The sequence below is a fragment of the Chinchilla lanigera genome, unplaced genomic scaffold (genome assembly GCF_000276665.1).
Source record: "Chinchilla lanigera isolate Chin_1 unplaced genomic scaffold, ChiLan1.0 scaffold00050, whole genome shotgun sequence".
In the NCBI taxonomy this organism is placed as follows: Eukaryota; Metazoa; Chordata; class Mammalia; order Rodentia; family Chinchillidae; genus Chinchilla; species Chinchilla lanigera.
Window position 1 is genome coordinate 17,924,592 of NW_004955451.1, and position 22,337 is coordinate 17,946,928.

Consider the following 22,337-nt stretch of genomic DNA (forward strand, 5'->3'; position numbering starts at 1 on the left):
GTCTGGCTCCCACTTGCAAGAATCTGCTTGGTGGTAGAGGGGGAGATTGTTTCTGGGTTGAGCTCTTAGTTGCAGAAAGCCATCTCTGGGTGGGAGATGCACAGGCTGGGCCAGCCCTGTTGCCCACTTGTGTGCCTCTTGCAGAGGACACTGTAAGTGGCCCTCTGGGCCTGCACTAGTGGCCACACACCAGCAAGAGGCGCTGCTGCTCTTGGTGCCCTCCCTGCAGATGGAAATTGGGCTGAATCAAGAATTTGGGAAGAATGACAGTAACTTGTATGCAGCTCTATGAGCCATGAGCTTCTAAAAGGTTTCCATGGCCAAGAAAGCTGGTGGCTGCCAGCAGTGGAGCCCTCCTCTCACCCTGATGCGCTTACCTATACTGCTTCGAGCCCGCGAGGAAGACTCGTCCTGAAAAGGTGGGGCTGAACTCCTGGCTGTTCTCACCTTAAAGGTAAAGGAGTTGGGTTAGCAGAAAGGTGCGAAAGCGCAGGGTCTTAGCGCCCCATTGGGAGCTGTCCTCTTCCAGCTCAACATGTGCAGAGTCGATGTCCACAAGCGGGGGTTCAGGGTGCCCCCTTCACTTCCGGTGACACCTCAGGGGCCAGCCTGCCTAGCAGCCATCTCTTAGTGTCAGCTTGGGCAACAGTAGCCCATGTATGGAGCTCGCAGTCACATGCAAACAGGGGGGGTACCTGCTGCCTCACTGCCTGACCCTCAGCTCTCTGAAGAAGCCACCAGAGGCAGTAGGGATGCCAGGGTACATCTCCATTGATCATGTGTGAGGGAGGGAGAGGAAAACTGGCCTTCTCCGTCCTTCGAGGAGCTCTGACATACCTACTGGTCCCGCAGACTGGGAACAGGGCCCTCCTGCTCTGGTGTGGCCCCTTGGTTGGCTGGTGAGGCCCTGCCTGGCGACATCTGGAGCTCCCGCCCTGTTGCCTCGCAGTGTCTCCCCTGCTCAGGTCACCACGGGCACAGGCTATCTGCCACACCTCCCGTGGTCCATCCTGGTACTTTCACAGCACGCACTGTGCACTGGTCCTGGGAGTAGACCCCCCAATTCTCTCATCTTTGGTGGTTCTGGGGATGGAACCCAGGGGTTCTCTACCACTGTGCTACATCCCCAGCCCGTTTAATTCTTTATTCTGAAACAAGGTCTTACTAGGGTACTAAGTTGCCCAGGCTGTGCTCAAAATTGTGATCCTCCTGCTTTAGCTTCCTGGGTCTTATGAGACTCTCAGAGTGGTCACCCTGACCTCTGTCCTTGGAGACTGAGGGCTGGCCCACAGCACCCCATCACTTACACTCTGCTTGGGCGATAATGGAGATGGCGGATGGCCCGCCCTCGGAGCCTTCCTTGGCTGTGCCTTTGGTGATCACATCGTTTAGGAGGCCCCACTTCCCACAGAACACAGGGCTCTTGCCCATGGCTTCCAGCTGCATGCAACTCTGCTTCTTCGCCAACACCTGGGGCTTCTCCTTGGCTTTGGCAAGCTCCTTCTGCTGCTCGACTGCTGAGGCAGGGCTGCCTGGGCAGGCCACTTCCATCACTGCCATCTCCCAGGCTCACGCTCCCCCTGGGGATAGACACAGAGCAGGTCACTCCTAAGCCCCCCAACAGCTGGGCCAGGCCAGGCTTGGGCTGGAAGGGGACACGGGGCTGAGGCTCTTGGCCTCTCTGCTACCTGTGCTCACCCTCCAAGTGTACAGGAGCAGCATCTCACCACGGACACACACTTTGTGCAGAACCCTGAGTGGACCATACCCTACATACACAGATACCCTACAAGTGCAAGGCCAAATGGGGATGCAAACATCAGGCTGCCTATTTCCTGCCTTGACAACGGCTGAAGCTTTTGCTATCATCTGGCAGACCAGGACAGGTGGTAAACCCCACCCTCCAAAACATTCAAATCATCAACCACACACGAGCTCTGCCTTCACAGGGGACATGTCTATGCTGTCCACAGGGCCCCTTCTCCAAGGAGAGAGGTTCAGGTCTGGTCTGTCCACCAGCAGGAGGCAGGTCTCCCCCCGCTTATGTGTACCATCACACATCCCTTCACAAGAAATGCATCATCAGGCAATATCATCGTTGTATGAATACCAAAACTATGCTTATACAAACTAAGATGCCTATGACATGGGCAACATGACCTTATAGGGTCACTGTCATACAAATAAATACATCAGGCCTATCATTGATCAAAACACCATTATGCACTGTACAACCGCATGTGTGTGTCTAATGCAGTCTAACACAGCCTGCACATGGTGTTCCCCACTTGGGTCCTTCCCCAAGGTGCATCTGCTGGTAGCTCTCCTTTAATGTCTAAACTCATTTGCTGAAAACTTCTAAGTAATGTTTTTCTCTACTTTCTTTTTCCTTCCCATCCTTCCTTATTTTAATTTTTTAAATTTTGTTGCCCTGGAGATTGAACCCAGAGCCTTTACATGGAATGTACATGCCCATCCTTTTTTAAAAAATACTTTTGAGGCAGGTTCTCACTAAGTCACAAAATTGCCCAGGCTGGGCTCAAACCCTTGATTCTCTAGCCTTAGCTTACACATGGTGCCAGCAGCCACCATGCCCAGTTGTTAATACTTTTTGTTTCAGTGGTGTCTACATTGGAAGCCTTAACACCAACCAGTACCTCTAGATATCTGAGGACAAAAGACAAGGCTCCATCCCTCTGGGTTGTCTCTAGACCAGCCCTGGGCCTTCTCAAGCAAGCTAACGGACAGCAACCCCACACAGCCAATAATCTGTCCCCACACTATGTGGACTGGAACTGTCATGGAAAACAGTAGCAGAACAGCAGCAACCGAGAGTGTTAGCATGCGATGCCTTTGCAAAAGGGCAGCCCTCTGGGGAGTAAGACAGGCTAGTTTCCAACAACTGCTTCTGACAACAGGTTGGTCTTACGGACATATACCGTCTCCGGATGCAATGCCCTGAACCCTGCATTGGGCCTCTGTTCTCAGGGCAGAAGGGCCGATCATAGGGAGCCAGGCCTCCAACGCTGCTGGCCTTTTGCCCCAGGAGGCCTGCAGGTTAAGTGAGACTAGAAAGTTGACCAATACCAGGTCCAAGCCTTCTCCTGCAGAATCTGCTTCACTCAGATTTCCCACCAAGTTGGCTCTGCAAGACAACCGACTGGACTGGGCGGTGGCGTGGGATCTGCTGAGCTCTGTTGACTGGTCTGCTCTCTGCCTTCAAGGGCTCTCACCTCCACCCAGAGCAGCCTGGCTTCTGGCAGGGAGGCCTGGCTTTGGGGGCAAACATCGAGCAGCTGAACGGCACCTTCATGTTCCTTGGTCACTGTGGTGAATGGACAACTGGTGGTCAACTTGTAACATCCAGCTGAACTTAACTAGTGTGGTGCTGGGAGTGGGAGGCCCACCTGAGGATTGTTGCCAGCAGCATAAGAGGCAGAACTGGAGGAGAAGAGGAACAGAGGCTGTCGGAAGCTGAGAGAAGCTGTTCGATACTGTTAGAAGCTAGAAGGAGCTGTTGGTTCTCTTGGAGGAGCTTGTCATGCTGGCTTTCCTGATGGACTCAGCTGTTCTCATCATCCGAGGAGCTTGGGACCTTGTTGTCACTGAGAATGGCTTCGGTTCACATTGGGGGAGCTCTGCTCCTCACTTTGAGCATCGTTTCCTGGCTCCAGAGGGGAAGATGATGCACTACTCAGTTTCCTGGAGCTGGAGAAGCTTGTTGCATTCCTGATGGGAACTCAGTTTTCCTCATCCATGAAGGAGCTCGAGACCTCACTGTTGCTGAGGATGGCTGTGGTACTTTTCATTGGGAGCTCTGGTTCTTACTTTGAGCATTGCTGCCTGGCTCCAGTGCAGATCCCTCAGCCTGCCAGCACAGATCCTTCATCCTGCTGGCACAGACGTGCTAGCTTCCTACTGACCTTTGGGCCTTTTCAGTGCAGATCTGTGAAACAGGCCTGCATGAGGCACTGTCATGGGCTTTTGGCCTCCAGGTGGACTTGTGGGAGGCATTGTTATGGGCTCTATCTAGGTCTTCAGTGGGAATCATGCAGGACATGGCCATGGGATCCAGGCCCTCAGCTAGATTCTTTCGTCTTTATGATGTTGACAGACTTCCTGCACTTTCTTTTTGTATATGATTCTTTGGGTGACTATTATAAATAATCTTACAAAATATGTGTCCTGTACTATATTGTTTCCTTTGCAAAACTCCGAACTACAACAGTCACTTAACAAATCTAAGGAATATTCTTTTTTAAATAAAAAACCCTAAAATTTCATAGCAAAACAAGAGAACAATAATTAATATTTTATGTATCGTTATCCTCATAGTAGTTACTCAGAACACAAGACATAGACCAAAAGGCAGGTGAATGCTTCTAGGCAGGCTGCTTTTCTTTTTTTGGTTGTTTTGAGACTGAGTCTCACTATGTTGTGGAGGTTGGCCTTGAACTCAACTTATGTAGCCCAGGCTGGCCTTGAACACACAGCGATCTTGGTGCCTCAGCCTTCCAAGTGCTGGGATTACAGGCCTGTGCCAGCCTGCCTAGCAGGCTGTTTTTCTTGTGATCAGTTTTCCACATGCTGCATACCCTCCCAGCCCTCTCCATAGCAAGAGAACCCACCAAGGATGAGAGCAGACCTTCACTTTCCTAGCTTCTTTACCAGGGGCAATGTGCCTTATGGGAAGAACCAGGGCCTCATTAGGCAGACTCTCCAAAGGTCACACACAGAACAGAGCAGGGCCAGGTTCAGGGCACCTCCTGGAAGCTCATGGTCCTTCTTGGTCAAAGGCTCCTGAGGGCAGAGGAGCCCTGTCCACTGTGGTACCCTCAGGACACACAAACAGGACAGTTGATGCTGGTGGAATGAGGGAAGCAAACGAGCGAGAATGCTTTCCATGACCTTCAGAGACCAAGGATGAAGAGGGAGCCGAGCTGACGGTGAGGAAGGTGAGGTCACCGGGTCACTGGCTGTGCAGGCCTGGTGTGTTCGGCTCCAGCAGCCTGTATTCCAGAAGCTCGCACCTAGCTGAGCTCCTCCAGCAGCTGCCCTCTTGTCCCAGTGGCTAGCTGGCAGCAGACCAGGCCCCTTTCCCTGTGGAAGAGCTGAGGCTGCAGTCATGCCCGCCCCTCATAACTCAGCCACAGCCTGTAGCAGGGGCACAGGAGGCTAAGGAGAAGCTGCCCCAACAGATCCCAGCTGGAACTGTGAAGGACACAGGGATCAGTCTACCCTCACCTCCTGGGGCATTGAGTCACCTGTCGGGAGCAGCAAAGCTTCTGTGGCTGCTTTCCTGTGCCATATGAGCATGACTCAGCCCTGCACAACAGCCTCCAAGCTCAGGAGGCTGTTAGTGGATGCCTGGCCCAGTGACAGCGCTCCGTGCACATGCACAGGCCATCTTCCCCACTCCCCGTGGCCCATATTAACCCTAGGACACTGGCCAGGTGGCCTTCCCGGCCCTTGGCTTTATCAGAAGGCTCTGACTACTTCCTCCTACAGCATTTGAGTGGGGCCTATGTGGGAGCTAGTTCTGGCAAGCAGGACCCTACCCACAATGCAGCCTGGACATTCTCCCCACCCCACTGCAGCCTCTAGTGCCCTCAAACCCTGCTCTCTGTACCACACTGGAGATGAGGGTGTGAGTGGTCCGGCAACCACAGCACAGGCCACAAAAGCAGGGAAGGAAAGGAGTGGAGTTTGTCCAGGGTGCCTTATGGCCTGATCTCCTGTGTTACCTTGACAACTCCTGCAGAAGTCCGGGGCAGGGAGGAGTGGGGCAGCACCAGATCAACTCTGGGCCACATGTGTGCAAGGAGCTCTTCATCTGGCTTCGAGGGAGGTCTGGAGCCCCCAAAAGACCTGCAATCTGTGTTTCCCCAGGGAAGAGGGCACAGCATTCCTTGGGTTATCCAGGGGCTGCTGCTCCCCCAGGAGGCTGCTCTAGGTGCCCTGGAAGGTCAAAGCCAGGTGAGCGCTTCCTTGCACTGGAAAAGCAAGCTCTCTAATGCTATGGCTGCCAATCAGAGTGCAAGTCAGATGACCATGAGTTCTCAAAATGTGCTCAGCCTAGACCTGCTGAATCAGTCACTGTCATTAGACCCAGAGTCTGTTTTCTTTTTAACGGTGCTGGGGATTGAACCCAGGGTCTCAAACATGCTAGGCAAGGGTTCAATCACTCAGTTACCCCCAAGCCCTTCTTACTTTTGAGACAAAGTCTCACCAAGTTGCCCACTAAGTCTCACTAAATTGTGATCTTCCTGCTTCAGCCTCTCAAATAGCTGGGATTATAGATAAGCACCACTGTGCCCTGGCAACAGATGCTACTACTGGCAAGCTCTCTGGATAAGTCTGACATCAAGAGCGAGGGACTGCCAGTCAATCCCTGCCCTGATCTCAAAGGCTCCACTGTCTACACCGTAGCTGCCAGCAGCACATGGCTGTTCACATTTGATTACATTTAAATAAAATTTCAAAAAGCCAGTTCCCCTGTTGTACTAGCTACCCTACTGGGCAGGGTAGATGGAAAACATCTCCATCATGCACAAAGGTCTACCAGGCAGTGCTGTCTAAAGCGATGATAGCAATGTCTTGGACAGTGAAATGTCTGCTCTTAGGGGTCTGGGATAGGAATGAGGTATAACCTGAATGAATTTTTCATCCACTGGGAGATACAAAACTATTTTGAGACAAGGTTTTGTTATACAGTTCAGGCTGGCCTTGAACTCATTCTGTAGCCCATGCTGGCCTTGAACTCAAAGCAATCCTCCTGCCTCAGCTTCCCCAGTGCTGGGATTACAGGTGTGTACCATCATGCCTGGCCTAAAACTAATGTTTAAAATGTTGATCTTTCTAAAATGTGTATTTCAGTTTCCTCTTTTAGTAAATACGGTATAGTGAAAATACTAGACTAAGAACCAGAAGTTATGGGCTCTAACCATGGTCATTTTAAAAAAAAGGAGCAGTAGGGCCATTTTATCAAGGGAAATCATAACTCATCCTCCAACATATGAAACCTAGAGCAAGGGACTGGTTAAAACTCACATGATAAATAGATGCCCTGGTTTCACATGCCCAGCATTCCTCCCCTCATCAAGGACACTACAGAATCCTCAGTGTCCAAGAAGTTCGTGGGAACCAGTGGACTTAGAAATCTTCTGCGATTTCTTGTAGATCCAACAATGTAACTCGTTTGCTGGGATCATTTGAGGACCAATGACTCCAGCCCATAACAATGGTCAGTGTTTACTGCCCCCATCAGATGTGAAGGTATGTACAGCTTGGAGTTTAGCAACATCACCCTAGCTGCCCCCACGACAGGATGGGCAGGGAGCCTCGGCTGCCGCCCACAGACTTGTGGCCACACCGTTCCTCTCAGCTTCTCTAGAGCTATGCCAAGGGTGGCGGAGGAACAGCACAGTACACAAAACGCCTGTTGTATGGTTTGGCCAACAAAAGATGCTAAATGAATATCCATTCCTTTGCCCTTTTCTAGCTGAGAGCTACTGCTGAGCTGCTGGAAGTTTGGTATCATATAATCAGCATGTCCGCAGCCTTACCCAAGGTGTTCAAATCTGGAGCTCTGGGTCTCTACAGAGGGAAATAAAGATCTCTGTCTTCTTCTAAGGCCACTGAAAATGTCCAGAGGGTCCAGAGCAAACCCTCTCTAGACTATTTCATCTGGAAGTAAAAACTTGTCCTTCTCTGAATGCCCAGAGGGGATAAATAGCAGAAGCCAATGACTCAACTTCCTTATTCAGATACTGGTTGAAAACCAGTGTTATCCTGATGCTTCCTCTTTTCAGCCCTTAGCCTGCCTGGCCAGTAGGCCATACCAGGCAAGCTTTTGCCCATCAAAACTGAGGGGCTGTGCAGGAAGGGGAACTGAGGGCAAGGGCCAGGCAGAGCAAGCCATGGGGTGCGCAGCCAGGAGCCCCATCAATGCTCAGCTCTGGCTGCTCCTTCCTTGAACCCTGCCCGGCCTCTCCAGCCAGCCGTGGGCAAGTCTCCAGCCTCTCCCTGGTTCACTCGGTCCTCTCACAGGGTCCGCCTTCCTCTCGTACGCCTGCCCAGATCTCCCTTGTGCTTTCAGACTTTGTGCTTTCCTCCCTCACTATGTCTCCTCAATGCTAGGCACATGGTGACCATGGTCACATACCAACATCTGCTCTCTGACGCAGCTCCACAAGCATTGTAAGAGGCAGAGGTTAATCACCTGCCAGAACAAATGCGGGTGCTTTATGCAACAAAAGCACCAAAGAGCATGCCTTAGGGCTCTGATCAGGCCGCTCTTGTTCCCCTTCCAGAAGTGAGCAACATTACCAGCCACATGACTACTGCTGCGCCTCCTTCAAACCTTGGGTCTGCTCATCCACTGCTGGCAGACACTTCTCAGCCTTGTCCACAGGAAGCACGAGAACTGAGAATGAGGTGCCTTGCCTGTAAGGGTTACATCAGCTTAAACACAGTGGGCCGAGTTACACCAGCACCCGCTCCTGTGGTGCCACCTGCAACTTTACTAGTTTTAACAGATTATGTCACTTCCTTTGAATAAAACAAAACACCACAAGACACATACACTAAAGAATTCTAGGCAAGATGGTATGAGCCTTTACTGAAGGATGTACTTTGGAAAGAAGAAAGGTAAATCAAGGAAAGGAAATGGGATACAAGATACAGTAGGCCAGGTGTGGTGGCACACACCTATAATCCCAGCACTTGGATCTACATCAGTGCCAGCTTGTGGGTTCAAGGCCACCCTGAACTACATAGTGAGATACTGTCCAAAAAGAAAAAAGGAAAAAAGAAAAAAAGAAAAAGAAAAGGAACAATGGTAGGTATAGGAACTGATGTGATATCTTATCAACTTCATGATTGTGTATAAAAATTAGTTTAAATGATTTTAATACATTTATATCCAGACAACAATAATAAAGGAGGTGGAATGGCATTGTACAGTGGGGAGAGTAATAAGATCCAGTTGAGTGCAGTGGTGTACACATGCAATGTCAGCACTAGGGAGGCTGAGGCAGGAGGATTGCCATGAGTTTGACCAGCCTAAACTGCACAGCAAGACTTGTCACAAAAAAAAAAAAAAAATTAAAATTTGGTACTATATATGTTAAGAGCATGTAAGAATAGAAATACAATTCAGTACTTCCTAACACAAAGAGCAAAGAAGAAAAATAAAAACTTTGTCCTTCTAACTGAACACAAGGAAGAGAATAGAACAATAAACATAAAATGAAAACATGAGTTAAGGTGGCAGAAATAAGTCAAAATACTAATATATTAGCAATCAGAATATGTATGACTAAATTGTTTTTGTTTTTGTTTTGTTTTTTCCAGTACCAGGAATCAAACTCACGACCTTGTGCTTGCCAGGCAGGCACTGTGCTGCTGAGCTAAATCCCTAGCCCCTGTTTTTTGAGACAGGGTCTCGCTATGCAGTTCAGGTTGGCCTTGAGCTCACTTTGTAGCCTAGGTTGATCTCAAACTCGCAACGATCCTCCTGCCTCAGCCTTCCGAGTGCTGGGATTACAGGTGTGCGCCACCATGCCTGGCTTTTTTTTTTTTTTTGTGAATGACTAAATTAAAAAAACATAATCAACCAGAATTTAAAAGTATATAGCAAGATGTTGACTACAATGACATAAATACAATAAAACAAAATTATACAGAATAGCTGATAATAAAAGGATATGAAAAGACATGCTAGGCCAACACCAACTAAAACACATAGAGTCACATCAGCACATTCCTGACACAGGCCCAGCAACCATGCACAGGCTCCTAGGAAGGGCTGCCAGGCTCTGAGCAGGCAGGGACCTGGTGAGCGAGTCCCAAAGAGCATGGGGTGTTCAGGTGAGGGAACAGCAAAAGGTGAGGCCCAGAGTGCATCTCTGTGGGAATAAGGCTTGCAGCTGCTGGTAGATAAACCTAAGTCACATCCTGCAGGGATGAGAGTCCAGGTACCAGACCACGGAAATGCACTTGGTCCTCACACACACTGGCTGAATTCTCAGAAGAGTGAGGGGGTAAAATTTTGCATTTTTTCACACTCTTGGGGGAAGCTACTAGTTGGGGGCAGGTGGTGGATGCTGGGCATTACACGCAAACTGTCACTGGGACAGGACCCCTGGCTAGCCTAGCACGACATCACATTACAGGGCTCTGGAAGGCTTCACTCCTTCCCTGGGGCAGGGAGATGGAGTGGGCAGTGAGCACGGGGAAGAAAAGAAGGGGCATCCCTGGCTCCCGCTCAGGCACTGTGCTGCAATCCAGCTGGAGTCATCTTGAGACTGGCTTCCCTGCCAACTTGACTCCTGCTTCCCAGGAGAGCCATTTCTGCACACACACTTCCCATCAAGGAAGATATGAAATGTGAACGTTCATGAATCATTAAAATCTCACAATCAATTATTTAATAAAAAAATGGACATGCCCATAAAAACTCAGATCTAATTCCTCAGATCCAACATCAGGGCAAATAAAATGGTAGAACTGAACTTACAACTGCCCTCCAATTCGCTCTGTGCGCCTGGTGACAGTAACGCTGCTGAGACAAGAGGCCATCACATCTGTTCTACTAGCGCAGGTCTTCCCCACTTTCAGCTCTGCCCTGATCACCACCCACCCAGCCTGTGCAGAGCTCATCCCAAAGCCCCCGTCCTTTAGACGACCTTGAGTGCAAAGACATCTGCTGGCTCCAACTCCACATGGGCCTGGTCCCAAGTCTGTGGTCTGTAATCCATCTTACCACTGCTTGCTGAGCCCAGAATTCGGCTCAGGTCCACACTCTCTCCACAACCCTTAGCGACTCCACTTACAGACTCCTGGCAGGCCACATTCTCCCATGAACCTCTCAACACCTGTCTGTCCTTTGCAGACCAAGCAAAGCCAACCACTTGGTCTCCTTTTCTGAGCACCCCAGCACCTGGCCTCCTTGCTGCTCCCGCACTCCGGCCCTTAGTCATCCCTACTCCCTTTCGCTCATCAGTGAAATGGTGAAGTAGGTATTGTGAGACCACAGCCACGTTTGTGCACACACTCAGGACTGCCACCTCGAAAGGAGCAAGGCAAACGCAATTGAAGACGGAGTGTTTCTGTAATAGAGAGAAACTGTGATGAAAATGTCTAACTATAGGGAAAGATAAGAACTAAACCACAGCACATCCAATCAAATGTTATGCATAAACTTTAACAATACGCAGTCATGCCTGTGGGGCCCAGGACTGTGTCTGAGGTGTGACCTGCAGAGCACTGCAGACACCTAGCACTGACAAGGAGCAAGGTTTCTCTCTTGTTCCTGGGCTTAAGGATGTTTCAATATTTATACTTTTCTATTTGTTTCCACAATTTTTTTTCTTTTTTTCTTTTTTTTGGAGACAGGGTCTCACTATGCAGTTCAGGCTGGCCTTCAGCTCACTTTGTAGCATAGGCTGGTCCTGAACTTGCGTCTATCCTCCTGCCTCAGCCTCCCAAGTGCTGGGATTACAAGTGTGCACCACCACGCCTGGCTCACAATTTCTTTTTTAGTGAGCATGCTCTGTCTTCTCAGTTTTCTTTTCTTTTTTTTTTTTCTTTCTTTTTTCAGTTTTCTTCTCTTTGTGGTTTTGCTGACTGAACCCATGGCCTCTGCACTGAGCTACACCACTTTTATTGTTTAACAGACAATATTTTCAAGTGGTTGAAAAAAAATAAAGCACTCGGGAAGCTGAGGAAAGAGGATCACTGTATGAGTCCAGCCTGGGCTACAAAGTAAGTTCAAGGCCAGCCTGAACTGCATAGTGAAACTCTGTCTCAAAAAGACAAAAACAAGAAAGAAGGAAAGAAAATGCAGAAAAGATACACCACCAACCCTTCCTGCATGCCTCTCAGGGGATCCCCATGCCAGCCTCTCATAGACCCTCCATAGATTTCTCTGCAAGTATGACTGTACTCTTATAATGAAAACAAGCTGTAACTGGAAAAAGCCCTCTTGGTACAGGATGAGAATGCAGGAGCCTGTGGTCATATTTGTGACTAGAGATTGGCAAATTCAGGATAAACTGTTTCCTGCCCCCAAAACCTCACCAGAACCTCTGAGGTGGTCACTAAGCTCCAGCAGCTGGGCCACAAAACAGGAGGCTGGAGACAGCAAGTTGGCTCCTCCTGGTTTTGGTTTTGGTGCTCTCCCAGGGGACTGAGCGGCTGTAGCTGCCGTGACTCAGGAAGGAAGGCAGCGCCTGGGGATAGTTCTGCCGCCTCCTCAGCTCCTGCAGCCCGGCTCTGTGCTTGTCTACAGTCTCCCTAGGCTTGTCCTGGAGGCAAGGGACACTTGTGGGCACAGTGGCTCCACAGAGTGGAAATGTGGCAGAACAGAGTCTGGGAGGACCACGGCACCTCCCCTGGCTTATGTGAAAGTTAGCGCTGGAGTGCAGGCCCCAGGTCAGCACACCGTGCACAGGGGCAAGTTTTTCTGGCTGGTTTCTTCTACCTTCTTTACATATAATCCTGACCCTGTTTTTTTTAAAAATAAAAGTCTTTAATTTTTTTCAAATGCAATATAGATGCATTAAAACAAAAACAATCCCTGCAGCATTCCCTCTTCCTCCAACATAAGAAACATTTGTGTGTGGTATAAATCCCTTCAGCCCCATCAGCAGTCTGTACAAACATACTTACAAGTCATGTTCAGATAAATATGGGGCTATATGCATATAATACATCATCTTTCATTTAATAGATTACAGACACTTCATTTCACCTTACAAAGATCTACTTTATGCTTTTTAATGGCTTCAGAAGATTCCTTGTACAGATGTACCAACATTCCGCTATGGATGGACTTTGTTTCCAATTTTTCTTTCTCTTTTTTTTGTGGTGCTAGGAATTCCACCTAGGGCACCACATATTCAGGCATGTACTCTCAACTGAGCTACATCTCCAGCCCCTTGATTTTTCACTTGTAAGTAATGCCACCAAAAAGCTCATCCTTGTTTGCATTTTTGTATACTCGTACAAATAATTGGGGGGGCACTTGCTGGGGTTAGAATTCTGGGAGACCCTTTTGTTACAACTCCAAGCTAGTTGCAGTGGTATACCCTTGAAGTCCCAGCTGCCTGGGAGGCTGAAGCAAAAGGACTGCAAGTCAAAGCCAGCCTGGATGACTTAGACCCTGTCTCAAAATAAAAATTTAAAAGAGGCTGCTGGTAGTTCAGCAGTAGAGTGCTCCCACAGTATGCCTTGAGATCAGTCTCCAGTAACCAACACACATGTGCATACAAGCATGACAGAAAAAGAGGACAACTTTTAAAAGAGGATGTCTTTTAAGTGAGTTCTGCACACCTCGTTTGACCTCTGACTCCTACAGCAGCTCAGCAATGGATAGGCTGAGGGATGACACAGTGGTGTACAATGAACTTGGATCCACAATTCCTTGGCAACAGTGCTAAGCTTAGTTATCCTGTGGTCATCTCTGGGTGTTTTCAACATCTGTGCTGTTCATACACATACAACTGCATGTGGTTGTCAACGATAACAGATCACTATTGCAGCTGTTACGTTTGCTGCTTGTTAAGTAATCCACTTGTATTACAAGAGTAATACTCTTGAGTCCTCACAATACTAAGCAAGGCACTAATATAATGGCCCTTACACGGAGGGAGAAGCTGAGGCTCAGTGGTCAAGTAACTTGCTCAAGGCCACACTGCAGGAAGTGCCAGTGGCAAGACGTGCTCAAGGGCTTTATGTTGGAGTTCATACTCTGAGCCCTGACAATGAAGCCCTTTTCAAATGATCTAAGGTTTAAAACTGGGACCCAAATGCAGATGCTGTCACAAGCCAAAGATCTGTCAGTAAGAAGCTCAGGGACTGACCCAGGAGGAAGCATCTTCATTACGAAGCAGGAACACAGCTGCCTGTTTCCTGGCAAAAGCAGAGGCAAAGGCTCCAAGAGGGAACTGTTATGGTTAGGGTTAGGGTTAGGGTAGGGTTAAGGTTAGCTGAGCCCACCCCAAGGACAGATTCTAGGACCACGTTTAAATCTGCCATTCACATTGTATAGTCAGGCTCCAGGCTTCTTCTTGAGTCTAGGTGACTGTTCTTTCATAAGGAAGCCTTGAGCATCAGCTGTTACTGTCATTAATATGATCACTACTTTGTCTCCAGGCCCCTAACACAAGGCATTTGATAAGCTCTGAAAGAACAGTGTCACAATGGTGTTTACAATTGAACTCTCAAATCCCATGCCAACAGCAAATAAAGAGGAGGCCACACCAGGTGTGGTGGTGCATGCCTGTAATCCCAGCACCCGGGAGGCTGAGGCAGGAGGACTATTGTGAGTTCAAGACCAGCCTGGGCTACAAAGTGAGCTCAAGGCCAGCCTGAACTGCAGAGTGAGACCCTGTGTCAAAAAAAAAAAAAAAAAAAAAGAGGAGGCCACAGAGAGTACCACCAGGTTAGAGACCAATGTGGAACTGGAATGAAAATATGGAGAGAAAGGCAGTATTGAGGGGAAAAAACCAGAACAAGCACAGGTGTATTTTGTAATAAGCAGCAAGGAATTTTTTATGTATATTATATAAAACATTTCAAGTGTCATTGAAATCTGCAAGTTGGGCATTTTGTGTCACTGAATATTCAACAATGACAAATTTCCAAAGCATACCGGGCCATCTGCTCGACACTAGAATAGTGTTTCTTTGATAAGTCAAAGTGCACTTTGTGACCTTGCCACACCTTGAGGTCACCATCACAAGCAACTCTATTTTAACCTCTTGGCTTGGACTCAGAACAAGACACAGGACTTAGGCTGTGATCACACCCCCAAATACAGACACAACTCTCCTTTCTGGGTTTGTAAATCAAGTTTTCCCAAATGGGACTGGCTTCAGGCAGGGTTTACCTAAATGAAGAAAAGATGAAGAAAGACAGGCTCAGGCCCCCTGGAGGGAGGAGCATCGCTGGTGACTGGCTCTGAAATTGAGGAACTAGTTTGCGGAAGTTCAGAATAAACAAGAAACCCTGCAACTTTGCTTTCCACAGAAGACTCCAGTGTGTAGGGGCATGGAAAGAAGCACACGGTCCGCTTGGCCCTTTGGCAGAAGAACCCCAACAGGACCTGTTTCAGGTGCCCTTCACACTCTTGGACGCAGGCCTGAGGGACCAGCTCAAGGACATGAGTGGCACACTGCTTTCTAATAAGGATTATATTCTTGCTCTCTCTTGGGCAGGGAGCAAAGGGCCTAGGACATGGATATTGGGTCATTATCTTGGACTGGTTCCCTGGTGAAAGAAGATCATGGAATAGCCATGCGCTCTTCATCCTCCCATCCTTTCGACCAGCAGGACTCAGCAGGAGGAGTCTAGATTATAGTCTCCCACTTTCATTCAACAAGTACTTGTCCTTTGGCTAAGTTTCAGGTGCTGTGCTGGCCACCTGCAGCATGATAGTGAGCCCGGCAGGTCGAGTGTCCCTGTCACAGCTCTGGAAGGGCCTTTTAGGATGCTGACTTTTGCTGCCAAGCACAGTCAATGGGTCAGCCTTTGACCACCTGTCTAGTACATGGATTTGCTGATATGGGCCCTTCCCTCTCTGTCCCAGCCCTGTCTTTAGTAGCTGGCTGTTCACTGTACCTGCGCTGACAGTGCCTATGCTTCCAGAGATGCACGCCTTTGCCCTGGGGTGTGGAAGTTCCCATACTGCTCTCAAGCTCCAAGCTGTCACAAGGAATGAGGTCCAATGTGAGAGGAAGGCTGAGGTTGTTCCTGCCTAGAGCCTTCCTGCCAACGAGCTCTGGGTGATGGTCAGCACTGGCTCAGGGTGGAGACAGGCCTTGGGCTGTGGAGCCTTCCTCGCTCCTCTCTGGTGTCCATGGCTGTGGTTCCCGACAGCACCTGGCCTGACCTTGTACCATGCCTGTACCATCCCTGCCATGGTGAGCCCTGTGAGGGTGGTGCCTCAATGGTACTTGTCTTTATAAATGCTCCTTGACTTATGATGCTCTTACGTACCCAAACATCCATCAGAAGTTGAAAATATTGTACACAGAAAATGCTTTGAATACCCTAGCCCAGTGATGACAAACCTTTTAGAGTTTTCAAGAATACAAACACCACCTGTGGCATGTACGCCACAGGTTCACCACCACTGCCCTACCCTATGAGCACCACAGCCTGGCCACATTGTACAGCACGGGGTATGTGTTCTTTCTCCCGAGACAGGGAGGCTGACCAGGAGCTGCAGCTCATGGCCCTGACCAGCCTTGGCAGAGAGTTCTGAATCACGGCTGTGGGCCTAGGAAAAGACTAAACTTCAAAACTGGACATTTCTCCTGAACGTGTATCGCTTTCACACTATCAAAAAGTCAGGGAGCTCTAACCTGAAACATTGTCAGTCAGGGGTGCCTGCATGTTCAAGCATCTAGCACAGCCTGCACAGCCAACACCCTTGGCAACTATCCCCAGTGGAGGAACAATGGATACAGCCCTGGGGAGCCAGTGAGGCCATGGGTCAGAAGGCCAGCTCTGCTGGGGCACGTGTGTCTGACCCTTGCAGGAGTCACCTCATGAGGGCTGTGCTCTGGCTCACTCCAGCAAAAAGGTGTCCTGCTGAGTCACCCCTCACACCCTTTCCTAAGCGTGACCTGGAGAGAAGTTTACTTCCAACCACTGATTTTTACTTTTTTCTCTTTAGTGATGTTGCTGTCTCTTAAAGCCCAGCACGTGCCAGTGGAGACTGCTGAGAATGGGCGAAGAAGCTGGGTTCACCCAAACACCTCTCTGGGCCAAAGGACTCTGGTGTGATTTAACTTGCAATTGCATCCTCATCTGAAGCCGACTAAGCCCTTTCCTCTCAAGACTCCCAAGCATCTGTACCGGAGCACACACTGCGCCTAGAGGAAGGAAAGGCCAATGTCAGTGGAAGCAGGTGGGGGATCTAGGCTACAGAGCTCTCGGCAGCTCCAGGGGGTCACCATCCAGATGTGACATCATGCTTTGCCCTCAAGGGAAAGCTTCTTGCTGAGGGGCCAGATGGACCAGCTGGGATAACACCTGTCCTCTGGACACCTGCACGCCATGGGCAGCACACCACTTCTTCCCAGAGCAGAGTGCAGAACAGTGTCTAGGAGCCCAGTGGGTTTGGACTCTTGCAATCAGTCATCAATAGTCACCACATGCCCACACTGGGAAAGACACTGTTTGGCAAGATAGGCAAGTGCCCCGAAGGTACAGGCAGCCTTTGGAACTTCCGGGTAACTCTGCCCAGAACTGTATTTCCTTATCAGCCTTGGAGTTCTTTTGATTACATGAACCTCATGGTTCAAGAGAATGTCGAAGAGATTACTGTTTACTTTTCCTTAGACACTAGGCAGCTACTGCTTGGGCTCCACCCTTCCCAGGCCTGGTGGAGCTTGCAGGCAGGCTGGGAGTGTTAGGGTTGGTGAGGGGAACAGGGAGAAGCTGGCTGAAAAAATTCCTACTCCAGGAGTAGTTCCAGTATGCAGTGGCAGCAGCACACAGCATATACAGCCTAGGTTTTGGTTCAGGATCTGCCATTACTGAGCTGGGTGGCTTTGGCAACTGACTTAGCCATCTAGGGCCACCATTTTGTCTTCTGCAGAACAGGAGGAAACAAACACTAACAACCATTTCTAGTCTGCAACTCTAACAGTGCTTGACAGAGCAGCTCAGATCTGAGGGTACCGAGCCCTGCTAACCCAAAGTGACTGGTGGGTGGCCCAGATTGATGGGGCATGGGTTCTGGGGCTAGTGGGGAATTGGTGACTGACATAGGAAACTAGATAACTTCAAAGGAATAACTGGTTTTTTGCTGCAGCTCCATGAAGTCCAGCCCACCCATGAGTGGTCCTAGACCTGCTATCAGCAGTTGAACAACACACCAACTGCACTAGTCAAGCACACATAGGGGAACCATGGATGGTGGTGCACGCCTGTAATTAGCACTTGGGAGGATGAGGCGAGAGGATCGCTGAGTGTGAGGGCAGCCTGGGCTACATAAGTAAATTCAAGGCCAGCCTGGACTACAACACAACAACAACAACAACACTACCACCACACAGGGGAGCAAACCTTTGCCCTGCTGGACACCAGTGCAGCTTCTGTGGAAAAGGGTCAGCAGAAACCACAGTGCCGGGCTCAGGGAGGGAAGGGCAGCTTAGGCGTTCTCCCTGCTGCTGCTTTCTCAGTCCAACACTGGCCCAGGAAGTGAGACAGATGAGGTGGTAGTAGGCTCAGAATTCCAAAAGCTCCCAGAAATCCAGGTTACAATCTAGCTGTTCCAATTACTTGGCGCTCTTGTGAGCCTCCAACCTAGGTGGCTAGGAAGAAGGTGGGGGAGAGGTCTTCCCCAAAAGGTCTTCCATACCAAAGTACAGTTTGTCTCTCTCTCTCTGCTCCCTGCCAAGGGATTTCCCAGCTCCTGCTGCTGTGCTGACTGTCCCTGGAAAAGGGCCATTTTCCACCCTCAAGGTGGCTGGATCCAGAAGTGTAGCAACATTGCCAACCCAGGCTCTGTGCCCTGTCCACATGACCCCCGCGGGTGGTCATCTGTCAGTCAGCAAGCACAGGTGCCTCTCGTTGCTTCCTGCTCCCTCCTTTTGGCCTTGGGCTGGAGTGAGGATGATGCTGGCAGAGGGCTCCTCAACAACGTCTGCTCAGGACTTCCTCTGCAACATGAGGGTGACAAATCGCCTGTAACCTACACCCTGCAAGGGTGACTCACCTTCCAGAGAAAGTGCTCTGCTCACCTAAGCAAAGCTGCTTGGAAAATGACTAAGGCACCTATCAAGCACAGTCTGTGGGGCTGGCTGGGGCCTGAGTGGCCTCCAGACACTGCCTCTCGCCTCAGCCTGAAGTCGAGAGCAGACTGCTGGCTGCCACTTTCTTTTTCCTCTGAAGCAAGCTCCACACGAGGTTTGACATCCGGTGATTTATTTTTTCTAAAAACTAGGTTCACTTTAGAAATGACTCTTTGGACCTCAAGACAATTTCCCCAAGAGAAAACAGAATGTTATTTAAAGGGAATGCCAGTCAGGTAGGGGCCTATATTGCTGTTTTGTACTAAGAGAGAAAAAAAGAATTAAAAATCTAATAGGAAGATTTTAAGAGCAATCTGTAAGTCTTGACTGTAGATCAGGGTCCCCAGACCTCGGAGGGGAGTTAAGGTGACAAGATCTGCTAATGAGGGTGAAGCCAGTTGAGCCAAGGTGCCACGTGGTGGTAGGACCCTGCCCCACAGCGCCAACACTCCCATTTGGTCCCCCAGACGAAAAAGAACGAGTCTTGCTGCTTTGTGTTTACACAATATTGTCCTTTTCCTCACCCTTGAGGCCCACACTGGGGTTGGTGTACCACCTGTGGGACACTAGGGAGTCCTAGACAAGCCCAGCCCCGCTGTGGCCTGGAGTCCCAGAGGCTCCAAGGGTGCCCACTGTTTATGGGCACCAACTCTGACTGGGTGTGGCCTGGCCCTTTTTAGGCTTATTGAGAGTGTGGTGAGGGCGGAATGCAGTGCAGGCTGGGAGGACCTGATGGCTAAAACCTCTAGGCTGGAGAAATGTTCCCCTGCAGATCCTACTGAGAAAATGACTTTGTCCGTCAGGCAGTCTGAGTGGCATCCACATACTGCCTCTCTTCTTCACATTACCTTACAGAAAACAAGGCTAGTCACAACGTGGTGATTAGCAACTACTCCTAGTGCTAACACGACTTCCACTAACAGCAGCAGCAGCATAAACAACTGCAATAGCCACTATGCGCAACACTTACTATCTCCCCTCATTTCCTTCTACTTAAAATGGCCTATGAAATATTTCTGATCCCACTGACAGGGGGAGCACATAACATTCAGAGAAGTGAGCCACTGGCCTGAGGGCACACAGCAGCAGGTCAGTTTGGGATGACAGCCTGAACCACCACACTTTGCTATGGACAGATCAACTGTCCTACCTGCCTCAGTTTTTGCCTCTGGAAAATGAGAATAAGCAGACCTAACCATATGATAGGCTACTCATCTTTGGCCTTTTACTAATTAACAATAGCCATAATTAATTATCAATATTAATTAGTAATTGTTACAATAAGTTCATAAAGCTGCTCCCCAGTTAAGTTCAAAATGGACAAGTTTTTTGGGGACACCCCCCCCATCCTTTCTTGAGCATGTTAGTGAAAAAGCAGTAAACTAGATGCCAAGAAAAGAAGATTTAGATTGCAGGCAAGACTCCAATTTCCTAAACAGTCTTGTCTACTTCTCTTTGACAGGTTTCACTTTTCTGATCTCTGTCCCTGTTTTTCTTCATATAAGGACTACGAAAATTCAAAGGGTGGCTATGAAATTACTAACTCACAGTTTTAAAGGGTTTACATCAGGGAGCCGAAAGATTAAAGGATGTAAAACATCAAGAAAGGAAGAGGACTCTTTAAATACAAAGGAGAATATACAGGCACTGAGGGACACATTTTCTGCAATGCCACTCAGGCAGCAAGACAGGCCTACAGCAAGGGCCCCATCCCTCAACCCTGCTGTCTTCTACAGTCCGCTGCTCCAGACAGCACTAGGGTTGGCTTTAAAGGCTCACCCTTCCCTGGAGCTCACTCAGCCCCACTTCTCCCTTCCTCGATCTCCTCAGGGCTGTCTTATCCTGAAGGCTCCTCAAATTTACTCCCCAACTGTCCCGCCCCCTCCCATTTCAGACGGGTGCCACTAAAAGTGTTCACGATGTTCAGATGTTTCCAGTTTAACTGAAATACTAAAATGGGGCAAACAGGAAGCATCAGACACAACTGCGGTAGTGATTTATTAATCATGAAAGCAAAATTTTAGTTGCATTTTAACCTTTCGCCAGGAAAAAAAAAGCAGCTTTGAGGTGACAGATGCCACTGGTAGAAATATACTGCCCATATGAGTATCCAACTGCCTTTGGCTTTTTATTTAGGACTAAATTTGCTTTTAAGACACTTTTTAATCAAGGAAACCAGTGAGCTCTGTTCTCAAGGCAGACAGCCTGTCAGGAAAGTCCATGCATTATCCACAGAAACAGGAAAAACACAGAAAGCTAAAAATGCCTTCACTGGCCAAAGGACGGAACACCCTTGTTAGGGACCAACAGAGCACACCACCCTAGGAAAGCTTTCCTCTCTTCTACACCTCCACAGGTCTCTCAGCTGGCTCTAGCCCAGCAGAACCCTTGTCACAAAGGACTCGTGGCACCTGCCTAGGGCTGCACACCCAATCAGGCTGAGCTCTCTTCTCAGCATTAAGTGATACACAAACACTCCAAGCAGATCACAAAGGAGCCACTGTTCATCAGGAGAACCAAAATGAGGAACCAACCCCCATCTGTTGAGGCGAAACGGCCGACCAGACATTTTTGTTTAATAGATGAAGGCTCTTTGGCAGGGTCTGTCGGGGAGCCCCTCCCACAAACCCTAACAGACAACACCAAAGGCAAAATCCCCCTTCAGAACTGCTTCTTATAATCAGAAAACAATCAAAAGATGATCTACAGCTTGGCAGTTATGGCAGCCTGATTTCACAACCTGTTGGTACCTACTTCTAGGTATATACACCTGGGTACAAAGCCAGACACTCACTTTTCTTTTGAGATCTTCTGAGAAGTTTATCATCCTTCCATATAAATGAGGATGTTTTAAATGAAAAATTCAGAAGTCTGGCATCACTCCAGTACAAAGAACTCTGACATCATTTAAAAATATCAAGAGAAAACCAAACACATCCCAGGCAGGACAAGCACCTTCAAAGTGTCCTCTCGCAGTGGGAGTGGAAACTCCAGCCCCAACACCCCCTCCTGTCTCCAGCTGACACGCTCTGTGGTCCTGATGAGAGGCCGGGGACCAACCCTCCGTCCCGGCTGGGCGTCGCCGGCCTCGCAGAGCGCAGAACCGGCCCGCACAGTGCCCCACTGCCCAGGGATGAGGACAGCAGGTGGGGCGCACCACTCCTGTGCAGTCGCCCTCTGATCTTCCAGGAAGCCCGCATTTCTAGGCAGAGGTTTTCAAGTTCCCCTCGAATAAACTTCGGCCCGCTCCCTCGCGCGTCGCGGTCGCGCACTGCACTGCACTCATTCGGGGGCACCCTTCAAGAGACCGGCCAAAAAAAACAACCTTGTCATCGACACCTGTGACTTCCACCTTCTCTCCGCTAACCTTTCTGCAACACACTCACGCCCAGCACCCTCAGGCTCGCAGCACTTCCTTCTCAACGCAAAGGCGTTCCCCGAGTGACCGAGAACATGGAGGCGCTGGGCAGCAGGGAATCCCGGGCTGCCCAGGTCGCCAGGGCCCCCAAGGCTCTAGGGTGGAGTGAC

The 22,337-nt window shown here is 49.4% G+C and overlaps 1 protein-coding gene across 1 annotated transcript in view; it reads right to left on the reverse strand.

Moving 5' to 3' along the window:
- Map3k14 (mitogen-activated protein kinase kinase kinase 14) overlaps positions 1–22,337 on the reverse strand; it is a gene marked incomplete in the record, with an annotated part of 47,022 nt that overhangs the window by 16,792 nt on the left and 7,893 nt on the right. Inside the window, 2 exon segments of the mRNA XM_013519161.1 lie at positions 378–447; positions 1,308–1,580. Of these exon segments, the coding sequence (XP_013374615.1) occupies positions 378–447; positions 1,308–1,560 (323 nt within the window).